Source organism: Octopus bimaculoides, chromosome 25 (assembly GCF_046866305.1).
Source record: "Octopus bimaculoides isolate indiv1 chromosome 25, ASM4686630v1, whole genome shotgun sequence".
Taxonomy (NCBI): domain Eukaryota; kingdom Metazoa; phylum Mollusca; class Cephalopoda; order Octopoda; family Octopodidae; genus Octopus; species Octopus bimaculoides.
This window is the reverse complement of record NC_142952.1, coordinates 15,629,451-15,651,593: the sequence shown is the minus strand read 5'-3', so window position 1 is coordinate 15,651,593 and position 22,143 is coordinate 15,629,451. Positions and strand designations below refer to the sequence as shown.

The following is a 22,143-nucleotide window of genomic DNA, read 5'->3' as shown; positions in this document are numbered from 1 at the left end:
CTGCACTGCACATCAGCTGTTCTTGGATGGTACAAGTAACAGATTTTCTATGAGAAGAGTTTACCATTACTTTCCACAGTCCTCTATTTCTGGAAGTAAGGAAGTCACCATCACCCATGGCCCTACTCAAGATGCAATATAGCTGATTCTGTGCGTGTGTGTGTGAGAGAGAGAGAGAGAGAGAGAGAGAGAGAGATAGAGAGAAAGAGAAAGAGAATACTTGACTGGTACTTTACTTATGGACTCCAAAAGGATGAAAAGCAAAGTTGATCTGGGTTTGGTTTGAGCTCTGACCTCAGAGAACCAAAACAAAAACAGCAAGGTATTCCATCTGACATTCTAATGACTGTACAAATTTTGCTATCTTTACTATATAATAATAACATTATTATATATTAAGGACATTACAATAAACATTGTTACATATTAATGACATAATAAACATTATTAGATATTAATGGCAATTATAATAAATATTATTACTGCTATGATTTAAGAAATATTTACCTTTATCATGTTTAATTAATATTAACAAGTGGAAGTTTACAATTAATGATTTGAAAATTTTGAATTGATAAAATTAGTCTTGAACTCAAATGTCACCAGGTTCAACTGATATGATTTACGGTTTGCTTTAATAAGTATAAGGCCTCAGAGTCGGTAGGGGAGGGGGAAATAGAAGAACATTAGAGTATGTGATATTCATGCCTTTTTCAAACGTTCCAACAATATAAAAACTGCATGAAAGATAAAGTTGACCTGGAGAGATTTGAACTCAGAATGTGGATGGTTGAAACTATTATGTATATCATACCTTCTGCACTGTGAAGGCTCAATAATAATGTGTCCACCATCAGTGTACTGTACCTCAGTTTGATGGCCTGACTGATTCAGTAAGTCAAATAATAGGAAGCAACGGTCATAACTAAAAGACAAACAGAAATATACATGTGAATCTCTACATACAAATGTGTATAGACATATGAACTTATGTGTGTGTGAGTGTGTATAAACTCATGAACCTGTGCACATGTGTGTGTGTGTGTGTGTGTGTGTGTGTGTGTGTGTGTGTGTGTGTGCATATGTGAGTCTATACAGATATATGAATTTTTGTGTATATGTGCTTTGTTGTAAGGCACAAATAAAGGTTGCTCTTACCTTGAGTTGCAATTGGTGACAATCCCTCCAAGTGCCAGGTCTTGGGAAATCAGTAGGACCACACAGTTGTGTCCATATGTAAGCTCTCCCCAACCTCTGACCAGAAAGGACTACTACTCTACGATTGCTCCCAGCATACATCCTTTGCTCACAACGGATCCGTAAGAAAGAGGTTGTTTTGAATTCACTGCTTCTTGATGTGACGTCATTTCCTCTTTCTTCCAGTCCCTTTTTGACGTCACTTTTCTTCTCACTTTCAGTCACTCATTCTTCCTCTACATCTCTACATACACATATGATATTACATAGATATATGAACTTGTACTTGTGTGCATATGTGTGTGTATATATAGATGAATTTGTATGTGTGTGAGTTTATAAAGATATATGAACTTGTGTTTGTGTGGAAGAGGGAGTGTGTGCATGTGCATATATAAGATAAGATACAAACTAAAAAGGATACTTTAACCTAACCACAAACAACCTTGCTAGTATCAGAGTACCATAAAGTACACCAAGTCCACACAGTAAGACAAGGTTGAGTGTTTTTCTGTGTTGCTGGGTCTCACATGATGTGGAATGTTATGAGTAACAAGATGTGGAATGTGTCCAACCAATGGCACAAAGAAAAGGGGGTATAAAAAGGTGATGATATACATGCAGATATTCATAAACATATGCGGAGAGAGAGAGAGAGAGAGTGTGTGTGTGTATGTGTATGCACACACATTCATGCATGTGCACAACATTTAACATTTAATCGTTTTAGGTATTAACAGTAGCATTTAGAGGTAAAAATGAGAAATAGACTCACTGACAAGACCCAAACCACAAATATCTCACTTGCTGGAGTACACAACATAGAACCTGCCAATCCTTTTATCTAAAATTTCTCAAATATATTTTTACTGCTGTACATCAATAACCTACTAGCTGCCACCTCCAATAATGTCCACTAACATGCATTCTTTGCTAACCATCTGCACCTGCATGTCATCCACCTGCAACCTAGATATCTCACACCAAACCTGCATTGAGACAATAAACAGAGACCTCAAAAGACATTCTCTCATAGGGCCATGCTAATTTTGTTTCCTTCAATAACACAAAGATAGAATAATCATGCATATCAAAAAGTAACAGCGTACCTCAGTCACCCTATGAATATGAACATAATACAACTTGAACCTTAAGATCACAACAAATACCTTTACTGAAGGTATCTCATAATGAAAGTACACCTTCAATATAGTGAAAACTGCATCACTAAAACTGGTCTTCTGCTACAGAATCAGAAAATTCTTCAGCCCCACCAACAACTATTAACGCTCTTCAAATTTCAGATGACATTCAAAATGAAATGCAGCTCCAATATCTAGGAAGATTGTGGTACTGCTGCATACAAAGACAACCTAGATGGTATTCAAAGAACAATTGCTTACACATTCCAGCCTCTTGACTACACACATCCTGCCTTATCTACTATAACTATGTGGCTTCTGCTCCTCAGGGATGACTAGTATTGTGCCATTTTAATTTATGTACTCCAGCCTTACGCATCTCTCCCCCTTTCATCAACTATATTGAGCTCATTACCCACTCTTTTAAGCATGCAATAACAACTGTTCCCAGACAGTCTTTCCCATGTTAAGTTTTGGAATTCCACTCCTGCTTAGATTTTTCCTGCAACCATAAACTTATTTAAGAGGGACACTGACTGTATTGATCTTACTAGTCTCAGAGAGCCTGTAAATACCCTCTGAGACTAGCACTTTTCTCTAAATCAAACCAGTGAAAGAAAAAAAAGGGTCACACAAAATATTATGAGAGAGAGAGAGAAAGAAAAAATGAGAGAGAGAGAGAAAGAGAAAATGAGAGAGAGAGAGAGAGAGAGAGTGAAAATGAGAAAGAGAGAGAGAGAGAGAGAAAGAGAAAATGAGAGAGAGAAAGAGAAAATGAGAGAGAGAAAGAGAAAATGAGAGAGAGAGAGAGAGAGAGAAAGAGAAAATGAGAGAGAGAGAGAGAAAGAGAAAATGAGAGAGAGAGAGAGAAAGAGAAAATGAGAGAGAGAGAGAGAAAGAGAAAATGAGAGAGAGAGAGAGAGAGAAAATGAGAGAGAGAGAGAGAGAGAGAAAGAGAAAAATGAGAGAGAGAGAGAGAGAGAGAGAGAAAGAGAAAATGAGAGAGAGAGAAAGAGAAAAAGAGAGAGAGAGAGAGAAAGAGAAAATGAGAGAGAGAGAGAGAGAGAGAGAAAGAGAAAATGAGAAAGAGAGAGAGATGGAGGATACAGAGAAAGAATTAGGAAGTGAGAGAAATTAAGAGAAAGAGATAAAGAGAGAAGGCACCACAACAACAACCATGGCAGAGTAATGATGACAGCAACAACAACCATGGCAGAGTAATGATGACAGCAACAACATAGTGCAGTGTAGTCAAAGTATGAGATATATCAATGCCTCTTACCTTCCACCAGGCACAACATCCCACCGTTGCACTGTTACAGTTGGTAAGACCTCAAAGTGCAGACTGATAGCGCATTGGCGGCAGAAAGACTCTTGATAACCAGGACCGCCACTGTAGCTTATTGTCACAGTTGCTTCTATAGACTGAAACAAAAACCAAGCAATATGGTAAGGTGGCATTTAAGGCAAAGATGACAGGAAGATGAAAAAAAAAAAAGGAAAATTAAGGGTGAAACTTATTAGAGGTGATGTGGTGGAGCGTTGTCATAATCAGTTTGATGCAAACTCTATTTTGTTTCCTCATTGCTGGCTGCATAGTTTGATGAACATATGGCAACTTTTTCTAGCAAGCAGATTAAGTAGCTGTAGAATTCCCTGCTTAATTCCAATGGTGTAGACAGATGATGAGAAACTTTTCAATCATGACTGTTCTATTGACAATACAGTGAACCCTAAACTACATTACCTGATATGTTGTTTGTATTTCATTAAGATGCTAGGATACAGTTTGAGGGAGATATTGCTACTATTTCTAGCAAGTTTATAGCAATATAGCATTATTATTTCATTTTTTCTTGATGCAAACCTTATTTTTGTTTGTATTTCATCCTCGTATTGTTCTCAGTGTTTTGGGCTCTTGATTAAGGTGATACTGGATCTGTGGGGCTCTTTGACTGGCTTGAGTTGGAGGCTCCCCTACATGAGGAGGACTGCATTATTGACGTATTTACATATTTTGTATACTAAGGGTACTTTTGTCTCATCTCTCCACTCCTCTTCCTCTAACTTTTTTATGTAAACCCCAACACAAATTATAAATTGTCCCTGAAATGCCCCTTCATTATTATTATTTCTAACACTTTACATTTTGAGTTCAAGTACGCCCGAGATCAATTGTGCCCTTCATCTTTTGGGGTTGATAAAATAAGTACTACCTGAGTATGGGGGTCGGTGTAATCAACTAAACCACTCTTCTCCACCAAAAAAAGATTTCCTTGCACCTATTGTAGAAAGGTTTATTATTATCATTATTAAGGTGGAAAGCTGGCAGAATCATTAGCATGCTGACATTTCGTCCATCTTTATGTTGAATTTATATTCCACTGAGGTTGACTTTGCTTTTCATCCTTTCAGGGCTTGATAAAATAAGTAGCAGTTAAACACTGGGGTTGATGTAATTGATTTACCTGAGTTAGTATCAGTCTACCTGCCAACTGATAGGCCAATTAGATGTTTCATGTAAATATTTACAATCCTGCCACTCCAGTTCTGTCAATTTCATCATCATGTCCTACCACTCCGGCTCCATCAACTTCATCATCATGACCTTTTCATCAAATTTACAGTCATTGCGCCAAGCTACACCAAGCTCCACCACCTCACCAGTTGTTTGTTCCAGTTCAGATGATGACTCAGAAAGTGTGTATTTTCCTAGTTCAGAATCAGATGATTCCGATAGCTATGATGATCTTCCAGTGAATCAAAGGTACAGATGAGCAGCAGCGAATGAGCCTGGACATTAGAATGTCATGTGGCGAGCAAGAGACAATTTGATCAAATGGCATGGGTTTACTGTTGCGCTTAGCACAAAGGCAAACCTTAAACAAAGAAGTTCACCACTGGAAATCTTCCACGAGTTTTTGACAGATGAAATGTTCCAATATATAGCAGACAGAATATATGCTACTTTGCTGAAAACCAGACCTGGCCATGGCAGTGATTGGTTTCCAACCACTGGGGACAAAATCAAAGTTGCTTACTCTGCTGATACTGATGGGCATCATGAAGAAACTGAGCCTGGTGTCATATTGGAATTGGGATCCAACTATGTTGTGCCTTTCTTTCTGGAAATGATGCCACATGATCAATTTTTGGCACTTCTTCGAAATGTACATTTCAACTCAGGCAAGAACCAGGATGACAGGCTGCACAAAATACATCCTGTTGTTGATGAAGTGGCTGAAAATTACAGAATGGTGTATGTCCCCACTCACATTTGTATGGCTAAAAGTTTGTGGAAATTCAAGGGAAGGCTCCAAATCAAACAATACAACCCACCCACTTTGCAGTCAAGGTTTATAAAGTATGCCAGTCAACTGGCAGAGCCTGTGGGTATATGTGGAATTACAAAATTTACACTGGTCAGGACAGACTGGATTTTCTAGTGTCAACTAACGTAGTGTTGTTGCTGAATGAAAACTTGTTTGACAAAGGTTACAATGTTTATGTGGACAATTGCTTTTCCAGTCCAGATTTCTTCCTGCAGCTGTAGGCAAAGAGGACTGATGCCTGTGGGACTGTGAAGATGCACAGGAAAAACATGCTGCCTGATCTTCACAAGATAAAACTTTGAAAGGGGGAAACAGCATAACGATGCGCTGATAGTGGCATTCTCACTCTAGTCTGGTGTGACAAGAAAAACGTCTGCATGCTATCCACAATGTCTTCTGCAAGCATGAAGGACACAATGCAGACGGTAATGTCATAATGAAACTGAGTATCAGCTGGTGATGACACAAAATCAGTGAGAAAATTTGTGAAGTGATACAAAAAACATTTTCTTGTATATAGTTGCCATGCGTATTGTGAACTCACATTTCATTTGGCAGATGCTTAGCGGTATGGGGGATGGATTGACATTCAGGAATCTATTGTTCCATGAAATGATAGAAGCATCAGACCTGCCAAAGTACAGAATGTGTGGATGTCCCCACATCAGACTCTCTCTTCACTGCATGGTGAAGGGATGTGGACATTTTCTACAACTGTTTTCCCCCACCTCCAAGAAAACTAAGGCTTCAAAGAGATACACAGTATGTAAAGCAAAAAGGGAAATGTAAAGGAAACTAGATACCATTGTTCACAATGTAATATACCACTGTGTGTGGTACCCTGTTTTGAACTCTGCCACACTAAAGTCAATTTTTGAATTTAAGTGATTGTAAATACATGAAGTTGATCTGACTTGTACTGTCAAGTTATCTTATTCAGGAATAACACTACATGAGTGCCCTGCACAGGGATACAGTTTAGGTAAATAAACAGTACTTGCACTAAAGCAGTTGACATAAATATTTGCTGGACATTATCTTGCATTGAGTGTTGACTTCAATCAGCATGATTACTGTTGCCATGCGCCATAAACTGGTTAAAGTGGATGATGCAAATATACTCCAAATCATCGTCATGCACTAACTGCTGATCTCAGCTGAGATGATTACCGTCAATGCAACCTAGTTGCTTGATAAAAAAAGATCATTGTTATGGGGTTAAATATACCTATTAAGATATGCAGGCAACATTCTAATGTTGATGAGGAAAAGAAGAAAAGAATGAAAATGTATCTGTAAAGACATGCAAGCAGTTTCTAACACTGACAAGGAAAAAATTTAAAGACATGCATGCAAGTCTCTCACATTGATAAGGAAGAGAAAAAAAGAAATTAAAAATATTTATAAAAGATATAATGTAATCAGCATTTGAAAACATTAGTCCAAGCAGTGGTGATAGAACCAAGCTAAAACAGAAAAATAATGTTGGGATATTCTAAGTCACTGCACCATTCTGAAGTGTGTGTGTGTGTGTGTGTGTGTGTGAGAGAGAGAGAGAGAGAGACAGAGAGAGAGAGAAAGAGAGAGCACCTCCAACATTGATGAGAAAATATTACGTACAAACGAATCATGCAGCTAGCTTCAAAATATTATTATTATTATCATCATTATTATATGAAAACTCACAGCTTATTTTGCTGGGTATGACAGAAAGTGCCAGGGTGTCCGCAGCCAGAGCAGACTAAGGTGACACTTGTTTACTGGTCATGCCTCTAGAACCCTGCGAAGAATTCTTACACTTCCAAGCAATGCTGATTTTAGTAGGTGTTCTACTTTCACACTTGCACCAATCTTTTTCAGCCCTGTTGGTAGCTGAGTGCTGATACTTCCAAGTGCACCAATTACTGTTGGTATCACGTCTACTCTCTCCCTTGACCACAACCTTCGTATTTCCCACTTCAAATCGTCATAGTTGTTTATTTTTTCTTCTTCTTTCACATTGATCCTGTTGTCACCTGGGCATGCTATATTGATTATCATATGTGTTTTTTTCTTTTTCATTCACCACAACAATGTCCAGTTTCTGATGTCTGGTTAGGTGATCACACTGAATCATTGCATCCCACAAGATTTTGCAATTTTCATTTACGGTGACTCCTTCTGGGGTTTGCTCATACCACGTCTTTGCTCTTTGTAGACTCCCAATGGATTGTTCTTGCCACATTGTCATGACATCTTTTGTATTCGTGTTGTGCCAATTTGGGGCATTTTCTAACAATGTGCCATACCATTTCACCCCCTCTTACCACACATTCTATATTTGTTGCTATTGGTAGTGTTGTCTAGTCTGCACGTCATATAGTTGGTCCTTAATGCTTATTCCTGAGTTGCGCATATGGTTGCTTCTGTCTCTATCTTCAGGTCACTCCTCTTCATCCATAGCCACCAGTCTTCTGTATCTGTCTCATCCATAGCCAGCTGTTTTCTGTATCTGTCAGCCACTGGTCCTCTGTATTCATTATTATTATTATTATTATTATTATTATTATTAAGGCAGTAAGATGCCAGAATCATTAGCACATTGGGCAAAATGCTTAGCAGTACTCTGTCTGCCATTACATTCTGCACTCAAATTCCGCCAAGTTCAACTTTGCCTTTCATCCTTTTGGGGTCGATAAAATAAGCACCAGTTTCACACTGGGGTCGATGTAATTGACTATCCCCACCTCCCCCAAAATTGCTGCCCTTGTGGCAAAATTTGAAACCATTATTATTATTATTATTAAGGTGGTGAGCTGGCAGAATTATTAGTATGCCGGGTAAAATGCTTTGCAGCATTTTTGTCTATCTTTACATGCTGACTTGAAATGCTATCAAGGTTGACGTTGTCTTTTATCCTTTCAGAGTTGATAAAATAAGTACTAGTTGAATATTGGGGTCAATGTAATCGGCTTATCCCTCACCCGAATTTGGTGGCCTTATGCCAAAATTTGAAATCATCATTATTATTATTATTATTATAATACATTAGGTGACGAGCTGGCAGAATTGTTAGCACGTTGGACAAAATGCTTAGTGGTATTTTGCTTGTCGCTATGTCCTGAATTCAAATTCCACCAAGGTTGACTTGACCTTTCATCCTTCAAACATAATGATTGACAACAAGCCACTCAAATGGGTCAGGTCATTTAAATATCTTAGAAGCACAGTAAACTTTAAGAGTAAACTTTAAGAGTACTCTTGATAATGAAATCAATGTTAGAACACCTAAGACTACAAAAGCTTTTGGAAAACTTTGCTATTATTTGTGGGATGAACATAGTGTCAGTGTGATAACTAAAATAAGTGTATAGAAATCTTGTATACATGCAAAAGCATGAACTCCCTACTAGACATACAACAAAACTTGAAGTCTTTCACATGTGCTGTCCGCACAATATCTGCAACATAAAATGGCAAGATGAGATATCAAATGTCAAAAATCTTAGAAAAATGTGATATCTCCAGTATCTAAAGTATGCTACTGAGAATTCAGTGCAGATGGATAGGACATGTTCGAATGAAAAATGACCACATTCCAAAAGTTCTTTTATATGGCCAACAAGTAGAGGGATACCATGGTAAAGGAAGACCTGTCCTTGGGTATAAGGATAAGTTTAAGCAATCACTAAAGTCTCTACAGCTTAACTTGACGTCTTGGGGAAGTCATTGCCTAGATTGATCTGCAGGACATAAAATGTATCCTGTGCTAAGAGTTTCAATGCCACCACAGTCATCACAGGTTCAGCAGGAGGGAATAATGACAACAAAAAGCAACGATAGTATTTACAGGAACACTGACTCTTCCACTACCAACACCAGTAACACTGCAACAACAAATATAGCAGAGTAAAACAACGAAAGTAGCAGTGACAACACAAAGGACAACATGAACAACAGCAACAATAAGAGTAACAACAAAATCAATGGAGCCTAAGTGTGAGTCCTCTGAGCAAAACACAGAAGGATCTTCCAAAGTCAGCTGTTTTCTTTATGGGGGAAACTAAAAATACAGAAGTAATTACAGTAAACAAGAATGAATTACAAACTGATGTCACAAAGGAGAGGTCACAGAGTCAGCCCCATCCTCCACCCAACGTACTGGAAAACATATGACATTGTACAGTGTAACATACAGTACAACTGGACTGAAGCTATGCAGGGTGGAGTGAGGCACTAAATCCCAGGTAATATGCCAGTGCTGGCGTCTCCTTTTCCCACAGTTTATAGTACTAAGAAGACAAAAAGCAAAACAAAAACAACAGCCCTGGAAGGAATTTCTCCACCAACTCAGGAAACTGGAGAACATCCAGTAGGAAGACAAACAAGTCAAACAACCAACAAAACTGTCAGCCACAACTACAGCCACCAAACTTTCCCTAACCAGGTACATTCTTCTTCTTTTTTATCTATGCGGAACCTAGCAAAAGAAATCCAGAAAAGTATATGGGCCATCACAGAGCACCAGCTCCTATCACTATCTCAGCGCAAAAATTGCCCTCCTTGCTGACAATAAGCCATAAGTCTCTTTTGAGCACTACTCCAGTCTCAACATTTTTGTTAAATGCACAAGCATCAATCCATCCTTCAATTCAAAAATCTGGAAGATTCAGTTCATCCAAGATTGGGTTTCAAGCCACCCTTATCTCATTCCTTTCTTCATTCTTACTGAGACTCACTTTAACAACTCTCACTTGGAAGCTGTAATAAAGATGAGGAATTATACAATCATTCGTGCAAACCGCACTGGTAGAAGAAAGGGAGGAGTTGCTATTTTCCTACACAACTCATTTAGTGCAGGTACACATCTCATTCTTCACTGTGAATCAGTATCTGTGTATAACAAAACTAATGATTTAGCAATAAGTAGGCTCCACAGGTCACCCCAAGTGCCACTAATGTATTTCAAAGATTGCCTCATGAATATTAAGTCTTTCATTGAACAGTGCCAATCTGATAATGTTTTAATAATGGGTGACTTTGATCTTTCCGGTGTTGACTGGTCTACTCACACCTTGAAGACAAGTGTGTGCATTTCAATCCCAGAGAGAGCAGCAGGGGAATTACTTTTTGAATTCATGAGCAAATTTTACCTGTCCCAACTTGTGCTTGTGCTAACAAGATTCAACAAAAATACATTGGACTTAGTGTTTAGTAACTATGCTAACACTATCCATAATATTACAGTAGAAAAACTCTCCTATCCCATCACAGTATGATTATTTGTAGCTTGAGATTCTGGCAGCCAAAAGCAACTCAGTACGATCTCGCACACATACACATATATACATACACACATATATACATACACACATATATACATACACACATATATACACACGCACATATAATTAAATCCAAGGAAAATAGGGATAAAAACATCCAATCTTTCACTGGCTCCACTGTTAAATACCCAATTTTGCAGAGAAAACCTTACAAATTACATGGGTATATATTAAATTTATAAAAACAAATAGAAAATGGATATATATATAACAATTGCCAATTCAAAATTCAAAATTTATTAGCATAATACTATATTATGTTATATTCTTATAATAATATAACATAATATGATAAATAATAAATATTAAATATAAATTACATACAATTGTTTCAATTCTTACCCATAATAAAATTATAAAAATCCATTGTTTGTGGGGAAGAATCTCCACAGTGTAATTTTTTTATATATGAAGATTCACATTTCCAAGAAAAGACTGAATTTAAATATATTTGTTTTTACACACACATACATACATACATACAAATATAGACAGATAAATGACAGAAAATGCAATTAATGAGATTCTTTATTCAAAACACTACTGTTGTTTCAATGCATCCTTGCATCTGTGCTTCATAGGTGAGTGAAATAGTTCATAGGTGATTACATCAGGGCAAAAGTTTTTCCCACTTAGTTCAAAGGAGTAGAGTTGTAACATTTTCAGCCTTTCCCATTAGCTGAGCTGACACATTGCATTGAGATAATTCTCTTTATGTAGCTTCTCTGGATTGTTTCAAGTTTCACTGTTAATTTTGTACTGTGTGGTGGCCATAGTTGGGAGTGACTCAGGACATATGTCCTCCAGAGGATCATCATGATTTCCTGTTCAGAATGAGACATTCTGAAAGTTCACAGGATCCAACTGCTAGCTGTCTGCATTTTATTACCAAATTAGTAATATGCATTTTGAAAGACGCATCATTACTCATGTCAATGTCCAGGTGATGCACTGATTTTGTTTCAGAGATTGCAATCCCTCCGAGGCCAGGGTATCCTGTCTGCATTTCATTCAGGCTTGCGTCCTGGTAGAGCAGAGTTTGGAATTTTTCAGTATCAAACTGCATGTTATTGTCCTTAGCTCATCTGTATATTGCATCCAATTTTTGTTGCAGGAGCACAATATTTTCTGGGTTCTGTAACTCTGAGAGATTTTTGTGTCATCCGCATAGCTAACAAGGCTGGTTATATTTATATGATAGACATATTTATATGATAGACTTTTCTTAGTCTCTCTGTTTACCAAATCCACTCACAAGAGTTTGATTGGTCTTGGCTCATAGAAGAAAACACTTGTCCAAGGTTCTGCACAATAGAATTAAACCTGAAACTATGTGCTTGAGAAACAAACTTTTTAACCTCACACTCATGCTTGTGTCTATATGTAATATTATTATCTATATATGAAGAATTCACTCATTGATTTATGAGTGTTTCTGTTGTTTGATCAATTCCCTGTGGCTGAGTATTCTATAGACCTTTGTACCCTTAACATAGTGCTCAGGTGCACTCAGCACAACATATTATATCTGCAGTAATGTTTATCACAACAGTTGCCACAGCAGCAACAACTATGACAACAATCAAAAATCATATTACATACAGCAACAATCACCATGGTAACTATGACAATAACAATGTTGACAATCAGAGTGTAACAACAACAGCAACATGAATATGAAGAACATTTACCTTCTTTGGAGCAGTACTGCTCTTGGAAGTGGCAGTGTTGGAATGTGTTGGGGTGAAGCTGGATGCTGAAAAATAGAAAGTGGGAGGAAGTTAATAGAGAAACAGATGGCTGATGAAATTCAGAGTAGTTGCCTTTCTGAGGAGCACCAACTATGTAAGTGAATGGAGATATTTACAGCCAGCAATTGAAACCAGATCATTATATCACATCAAAGGAGGTGTAAGATGAAGTTTGTGGTTTGTTAGTCGTGTCAATAGCTATAAGTACTGAATGTATTATATCAATAAATCATACTCTAATCTTGATTTTTCAGCTCAGCTCAACACTTAGCTTGTCCAGTATATGGGTTTGGATCATAAGGACAAACACGAGAAGATTGAACATGTATTGTTGTGAGGGTTTGTGTATAAACAAGTTTAGCATAAAAAAGAAAAATTAACAACATGCAATCCTTAGTAGGGAGGAGATATTCGAAGGCTGTTCATGGAAAAAAAACCCATAAAAACCAAGGGCTAGTCGATTATATTGACCTCAGTGTTCAACTGTTACTGATTTCATTGATCCCAAAAAGATGAAAAGCAAAGCTGACCTCAGTGTAACTTAGTGTTACAGCTCAAATAAAACAAAGGAACAGCAACATGAATAAATAACTATCAAAGTAAATTGTAGGGATATAATATCAAAGACATAAGTGAAAACTTAGGTAGTTTATTTAATGAATACTTTGTTCTTTAAATTCTATTATTATTTACTATTTTTGAAACTATAAAATAGTAATTAATAGTTTGAATTTTGATAGCTTCATGCACTTGATTATTTCCCTTTGCTATTACTCAGCAATACTTCAGTCTTTCAATCGTTTGATACGTCTATGTTTATATAATAATAAGAAAAGAAAACAAATAATGAGGAAATTTAAAGAATAGAAGTATTCAATAAATAAATTATTTCGATTTTCACTTATGTCTGATATCATATCCTTGCAACACACTTTTTAAATATTTTTTTGTGTAACTATATTCACCATACCTCACCTTTGTTATTCTGGTATAGCACAATAAAAGTAAACATGATGCAATAAGCTCACTTTTAAAACTATTTTTCACTTTATTTTTTCCTAAAATATTTCAAAATTTGGTTTTCTGTAAATTGTTTCTCAAGCTTTCAGCATTCTCATTTTTAGATCATTTGAATTCAGTCATAGCAAATTTGGTCTTGTGATCAGTACCCACAAAATACAATCTCGTGGAGCCATACTAACTATCAACACAACATTTTTCACCTTCAACACCAATTCAGACTCTTTAACCACCCTAAACATCAGCTTGTGAGCCAATGGGAAAGCCTTTATATGGTCACATGACTTGTTAGAAATAGCAGATCACCTTATCGCATCCTACTACCTTCAACAGAGAAAGAACACACTAGGGCTATTTACTTATAATGAAACTACTCCAAGAATTACCCTATAGCACAACCTGCACTTAATATCACTTGTTCCTCCATCAATTTATATACCTCTTTGCTCCACCTGACAAAAGGCCAATTCTATCAGGTTGAGTAAAAAGTAAGCAACGTTTTGAACCATGAAGAATTTGTACCAGATTTGTGCAGAGTTTTGAATTTTGTTAAAACATTTTTTTGCAATTGTCTGATAATACAGACACAGACTTGCCCAAATGCATCGATAAATTAACGTTGATATCTTTTTCACCATTGTTACAATCATCTGAAATGGAACTGTCAAAGGGCGTTATTCAAGCAACTTTGCTGTTCAACTTCAAAAAAGGACGTAAAGCAGCTGATACTGCCTGTGATATCAATGAAACATTTGGTGAGGAATTGACCAGTGATTGGTCAGCTCGAAAATGGTTTAGACGATATCACAGTGGAGACCTGAGCCTTGAAGAATGTGAGTATAGTGGACACCTATCTGCCATCCATGACGGTCAATTAAAGACCGTCATTGAGAAAAGTCCACGTAAAACTACTCAAGAACTGGCAAAAGAACTTCAAGTTAGCCAGAAAACTGCCTGCAACCATGTGCATGCAATTAGAAAATCAAAGAAGCTCAACAAATGGGTATCACATGATTTGAATGAAAATCAGAAAATGTGCAGATATGAAATTTGCTCATTGCTTCTTCTCTATAACCAGACCAATCCATTTCTTGACCGTATTGTAACTTGCGAAGAAAAGTGGATTCTGTACAATAATAAAAAAACGTTCTTTGCAGTGATTGAACCAAAATGAAGCACCAAAAATCTTCCATGAACCTGAGCTCTTCAAAATGGAAGTTTAGTGACTGTTTGGTGGTGTACTGCTGGACTCATCCGCTATAACTTCTTAAAACCCAGAAAAACTATTACTGCAGAAACATACTGCCCTGAAATTGCCAAAATGAACGAAAAACTGCTACTCCTCCATCCGAGACTGGTCAATAGAAAATGGCCAATCATTCTTCATGACAATGCTTGACCACATGTTTTACTAATGACACTCCAGAAGTTGAAGGAACTTGGCTACAAAGTTCTTCCCTACCCAACTTATTCCCCGGAGCTTTCTCCTACCAACTACTACCTTTTCAAGCACCTTGATGGTTTCCTGTGAGAGAAGGAGTTCAAAAATCAAACCAATGCTGAAAGTGCATTCAAAGAGTTCATCAGCTCCAGAACTCCAGATTTTTATGTTACCAGAATAAACAAACTTGTAACTCGGCAAAAATGTGTTGATTGCAATGGTACTTACTTTGATGAATAAAATTTCTACATTGTTGAAATATATTGTAATGAATTTCATGTTTCAAAATGTTGCTTACTTTTTACTCAGCCTGATATATCTTTCTTTACCCAATAAATGACAAAGGTTCATACCGTCAGAGTAATCCAAGTCTGAATTGAAATAGTTATAACCATTAAGACTGACAGGGATATTAGTAGATTCATCAGGCTTTAGAGGAAGCTGGCAGTTAATAGCTTCCTGGTTCCATAGCACCACTTTTTGTAAAGCACCTGTAAGATGAAAAACAGAAATCTCAAGAAAAAGTAGACACTACAAAATTTTATAGAATGATTAGATTTTTAATCTAATTCTTGGTACATATTGTTTTCACTACTGTTGACAAGTTTTAAAGATAACAGTAGTTATTGGTACTCCAAATTATCTACAAACATCAACATCAGGAATGTCAAACTCATTTGATTCCACAGGCCAAATTGAAGCATAAACTAAATCTTGAGGGCTAGATAAGGACAATTATTCCTAAAATCTCTATTCATAATGTAGGCCAAGTAGGTGGATAAAGAAATCAATATACATTATAACAACTGTATTAACAATAGGGAAAGTAATGAATACAAGATGTTAACAAAGTTTGCATTCAAAGTTTTGGTCCTGAGGGAGATGTTGGGCTTCTTCCAAAAATGCTGGCCTCTTGCCAAAATTTGAAATTATTATTTTTTTATGTTCATACCAACCATATATTTAGTATCTAGAGTTTTTAATAATAAATTATCTTCAATACTTATTTTTTACCATTCACATTTGTATCATTATTCTTCTTTCTTTAATTTAGCTTTGTTGAAAAAGATTGCTTGATGCATTTACTTCTATATGTTTATTATTATTACACTCACCATTAAGCTCTAACTTACCTAATATCATTTCCAGAAATCTTATTATTATTTTGATTCTGGATATAGGAAATTTTGTTTTTATATCCAGCTTCAAATAATGCATAGTTATAGTAATTTTGATTTTGTTTAAATACATCCTCATTAACTGAAAGCCTCAAAATATGAGTAGATTTTTTTTTTAATGATAGAATTTATGATGCTTCTTGGATTATTAGAATTTTTATTCCCATACCTTAAGCACCCATTTGGTTTATGATAAGGTTGGTATAGCTCAGTACTTAAATCCAGAGTAACATCAAGGAAGTTAACTTTAGTATAATCATTTTCAATCTAGATACAAAGACTGATATTTATTTATTTATTTATTTATGTGTTTCAGCCAAGTGGCTGCGGTCATGCTGGTGCGGTCATGCTGATATGTTTAAAGAATTTGAAAAGATTTTTTTCTGGACCTTTCTAAATTAACCTTATTGAACTTATATATAGTGAATAGAGTGTCATCTCTATATAATCCATTCTCTAATTCAGGAAATTCTCTATGTATACAATTAAGAATATAAAGACCAACTAAATCAGTTACTTGAGCCAAGTCATTGGACTCCATAATAATGTCAAAATGAATTCAATTATAGTTTTCCTAGCCATTAGTATTAATATTATCGATAAAAAAAACACTAAATTCATTTAGCTGGATATATCTAATTATTACACATCCATCAAACCTATCCTACTGGATAAATACTTAAGTTTTACTATGAAGAATTCTGATTTATCCAAACATGAAGTCAGTATAATACTAACAGCTATGTAGAACTGATAACCCTCATTATTTCAAAATTACTATGGGTTCCAATGACTTGGCTCAAGTAACTGATTTAATGGATATTTATATTCTAAATTGTATACATTGTGAATTTCCTGAACTAGAAGGTGCATTATATAGAGATGACACTCTATTCACTATATATAAAACCAATAAGGTTAATTTAGAAAGGTCCAGAAAACAATCTTTCCAAATTCTTTAAACATCTTGGTCACTCTATCTCAATCGAAAATGATTATACTCAGGTTAATTCCCTTGATGTCAATCTAGATTTAAGTACTGGACTATACCAACCTTATCAAAAACCAAATAAGTGCTTAAGGTATATAAATAAAAATTCTAATCATCCAAGAAGCATCATAAATTCTATCATTAAAAAAAACTACTCATATTTTGAGGCTTTCAGTTAATGAGGATGTATTTAAACAAAATCAAAATTACTATAACCATGCATTATTTGAAGCTGGATATAAAAACAAAATTTCCTATATCCAGAATCAAAATAATAATAAAATTCCCAGAAATGATAGAATATTCAATAAGATAGACTTTCATAGTGAGTGTAATAAAATAAATATAAAGATAGAAATAAATGCAGCAGGCATTCTTCTTTAACTAAGCTAAATAAAAGAAATAAGAATAATGATACAAATATTGAACATGAATTCATTATTGAAAAGTATAGATTTAATGCTGTAGATAGTAAATATATGGTTGATATAAACTTTGATAATAATAATAATAGCAATAACATTTATAAATTTAATAAGAATTACAATAGGAAAAAATCCAAAATTAATAATGTTAATACTAAGAAAAGCATATATATAAATAACAGAAAGAATATTATTTGATATAATGCACCATTTACATATTCAATAGCCACCAATATTTCTCGAAAATTTTTTGCTGCACTAGATAAGTATTTCCCACCTTCAAGTAAATATGGGAAATTATTTAATGGCCATAGTATAAAGTTTTTGTAATCAACCACTACAAATTTAGCTGAGATTATAGCAGCACACAATAAACAGAAAATCAGGGAATATCTCAATTCAAAATCTATGAACAGGAGTAAAATCAATAATGTGCATTGTGAACTGCATTTCAATTCTTTAAGTAAAAGTAATTCTGATTCTAATAATACAGTTATGTTAACACCTAGTTTTAATATTAATTACAATATAATAATCCTACTTTAACACCTAATTCTGAGAGGACTGGTAACAATTCTTTTAACCACAAGTACCAAATACAAGTGAATAATTGTCTGCGTAATTGTAAAAACAAATTTGTCTGCTCTTTAGAAAATCAGTGTTTAAGTAAAAATGTAGTATATCAGTGTAAGGTAATAATAGGGGATTGTAAGTATTATTATTACATAGGTTCATCTGCTGCAATTTGGAAATCAAGATTTCATAATCCTTCTCATTCATTTAAGTATAGAAGAAAAGCTAATTCTACAAATCCCAAATGCACTTACTAATGCATTTGGGATTTAATAGATAAAAACATTAAGTATTATTTAAAGTGGTCCATTATTACTTATACACCATCATACAATATTGGCAATTCTACATGTGATCTTTGCCTTGAAAAAATGTACTATATAATTACTTCTAAATTAATTTTATTAAATTTTAATGAAACTTTTACAATGAAATGCTGCCACAAATTTTGAAAGGCATTTAAACATTTCAGTTCTTAATTATAATTGCTTTTCATGTTATATAAGCATAATTTTTCTAAAAAAGTTTACTATATTTGATAAACAGGTAATTGTTGTGGTGTAAAATCTCTATGTTTCTAATTGTCATAACAGAGTTCTTATGTTTATTTTTTAATCTTTCATTATCCACTGACATTACAAAGAGTTGAATAGAAAAATAGACTTTCTTAGATTATATTTCTTCTTAGCGTTCTTTTTGTATGTGTTTGTGTACTGGAAATGTTCCCTTAGTTCACTTTGAATAAAACTAATTTTGAATTGCCTTGAGAACATGTTAACATGTATTTTCAGAAATATCAATTTTAATGATATTTTCTATGTCTAAATATGTTAACACAATTGAGACAATTGTCAGCCTAGTGATTTTCTCCATACAAAGTTTTGTTGGCTAATACTCTGAATTTCTTGAAATTCTTCTACTTGTATATGAGGAATTACCTTGGATGTGTTTTCTACTTGCATTTATTGGTATCTGATTGTTAGATGTAGTTAACCAAATTCATTTAAAACTGAGTGCATTGTAGATATCTGCCTGGATTTTTAATCCCTTTTTTCTCTCTGAAGCATCAGATGTGATATGCAAGAGAGACAAATGTGCTGGTTTGGTCATGTGATGCATATGGATGAGAACAGTGGTGTAAAGAAGTGCTGATCTCTAACTGTGGAGGGAACCTATGGTAGGGGTAGACCCAAGAATACATGGGACAAGGTGGTGAAACATGAACTTTGAACTTTGGGCCTCACAGAGACAATAATGAATGATCGAGACCTTTGGCATTATGCCATGCTTGAGAAGAAGACCCATCAAGCCAAGTAAAACTGCAGTCATGGCAGATACTGGTGTCACACAAATTATAGAATATTTTTAAAATTACAAAAAAGTAATGACTTTTGTTAAAAAAAAAAATTGAGATGGTGGCTGGAATAAAGAGTGTCAAAGGCAGAATCTGACCCATGAGCCATATGTTGGACATATGAGATTGAGATTCCCCAGTCTTGTTTCTACTATGTAATTTAAATATCTGTTCTCAATTTTCTTGTTGGGTAGCTTCAGTCAGAGCAACTTTCAGCAGGTAGAGACACAGTGGATCAATCAACCATTCTCAGTTGATGCTTTACACGTACCACCATACAAAGTGACATTCAGTTAAGATTTGTCAAAAATGAATTTTTTGATACACACAACCTGAAATGGACATCCATTTATTACAATCATATCCAAGTTTTAAGATACTGGATCTATAGAATTTCATTGTTTTTTTTGTTTTTTTCAGTAAAACAGGTCACGCGGAACAAGGTAGCATAATATACAAACATACACAGAAATTAGTTTTTCTTCAAAACCAGAATGTTTTCTTAAAATTCAACCAAAAAACTAATAAAAATCTTTAAATTCTTACAGACAAATTACAGCATTGCTTATACCTAATTTCCTATGAATTTATATTTGAATGGTTTTATTGAGTGCTGAAGATTACGAGCCAAGTTCCAGTAATAGTCTGCTATCATATGCATGTCTGATCTGCTTTGATAAACTTTGTTTTATTGAGCCTAGTCACCCGTATTACGAACCAGGTGATACACGAAGGAGTCATACCCTATGACTGGTGTAGCAGCATCATAGTCAACTGCTACAAAGGTAAAGGGGACGCTTTAGATACAAATAATTACAGAGGCATCAAGCTGTTAGATCAGGTTATGAAAGTTACAGAGAGGGTCATAGCCCAACTAATTAGGGAGCGAATCAATTTAGATGAGATGCAGTTTGGGTTCGTGCCAGGTAAAAGCACTACTGATGCCTTATTTCTAGTGAGACAGTTGCAAGAGAAATACCTAGCCAAGGATAAACCTCTGTACCTGGCTTTCGTTGACATGGAGAAAGCCTTTGACAGGGTCCCCCGATCCCTTATCTGGTGGTCAATGAGAAAACTTGGGATAGAAGAATGGCTAGTGAGAGCTGTGCGAGCCATGTACAGAGATGCGGCCAGTAAGGTGAGGGTTGGAAATGAGTACAGCAATGAATTCCGGGTAGAGGTAGGGGTCCACCAAGGTTCCGTCCTCAGCCCCCTATTATTTACCATAGTCCTCCAGGCAATCACAGAGGAGTTCAAGACAGGTTGCCCCTGGGAGCTCCTCTATGCTGATGACCTTGCCCTAATTGCGGAGTCACTATCAGAACTAGAGGAGAAGTTTCAGGTGTGGAAGCAAGGTCTAGAATTGAAGGGCCTTAGAGTCAACCTAGCTAAAACCAAAATCCTAATAAGTAGGAAGGTAGATAAAACACAAACCCCTTCAGGTAGATGGCCCTGCTCAGTATGTAGAAAAGGAGTAGGTAGTAACTCTATAAGATGTACCCGGTGCAAGCTATGGACACATAAGAGGTGCAGCAACATCAAAGGCAGGTTAACTAGCAAGTTAGTTTTTGTTTGTGGCAGATGTTCAGGTGCAATAAAGACTGCAAACAAACAGGAAACAACTTCTATCTCATTCCAGGGTGAAAAACTAGAGGTAGTCGATAGCTTCCGCTATCTGGGCGACCAAGTTAGTAGTGGGGGTGGGTGCGCTGAAAGTGTAGCTGCTAGAATAAGAATAGCCTGGGCAAAGTTTAGAGAGCTCTTACCCCTGCTGGCGACAAAGGGACTCTCACTCAGAGTAAAAGGCAGACTGTATGACGCATGCGTACGAACAACCATGCTACATGGCAGTGAAACATGGGCTGTAACTGCTGAGGACATACGTAAGCTCGCAAGGAATGAAGCCAGTATGCTCCGTTGGATGTGTAATGTCAATGTGAATACCCGTCAGAGTGTAAGTATCTTGAGAGAAAAGCTGAACATTAGAAGCATCAGTTGTGGCGTGCAAGAGAGACGATTGCGCTGGTATGGACATGTGGTGAGAATGGAGGAGGATAGCTGCGTGAAAAAGTGCCACACCCTAACAGTTGAGGGAACCCGTGGAAGAGGTAGGCCCAGGAAGACCTGGGCTGAGGTGGTGAGGCAAGACCTTCGTACATTGGGCCTCACCGAGGCGATGACTACGGACCGAGACCTTTGGAAATGGGCTGTGCGTGAGAAGACCCGGCAAGCCAAGTAAGATCGTTGCCAGTGCCCCTGGACTGGTTCTTGTGCGGGTGGCACATGAGATGCACCATTTTGAGCGTGGCCGTTGCCAGTACCGCCTGACTGGCTCCTGTAGGATTTTCGAGCGAGATCGTTGCCAGTGCCCCTGGACTGGCTTGTGCGGGTGGCACATAAAAGACACCATTTCGA

General features: G+C 36.1%; 1 protein-coding gene across 1 annotated transcript in view; it reads right to left on the bottom strand.

The window, feature by feature from the left end:
- Nucleotides 1–22,143, bottom strand: part of LOC106882859 (trafficking protein particle complex subunit 9) — a 108,399-nt gene that overhangs the window by 14,445 nt on the left and 71,811 nt on the right. The window contains exons 16-19 of the mRNA XM_014933664.3: nucleotides 15,561–15,698; nucleotides 12,687–12,751; nucleotides 3,622–3,764; nucleotides 815–925 (exon numbers count right to left, since the gene is read on the bottom strand). Coding sequence (XP_014789150.1) covers nucleotides 815–925; nucleotides 3,622–3,764; nucleotides 12,687–12,751; nucleotides 15,561–15,698 — 457 coding nt within the window. The remainder of the gene's footprint in view (nucleotides 1–814; nucleotides 926–3,621; nucleotides 3,765–12,686; nucleotides 12,752–15,560; nucleotides 15,699–22,143) is intronic.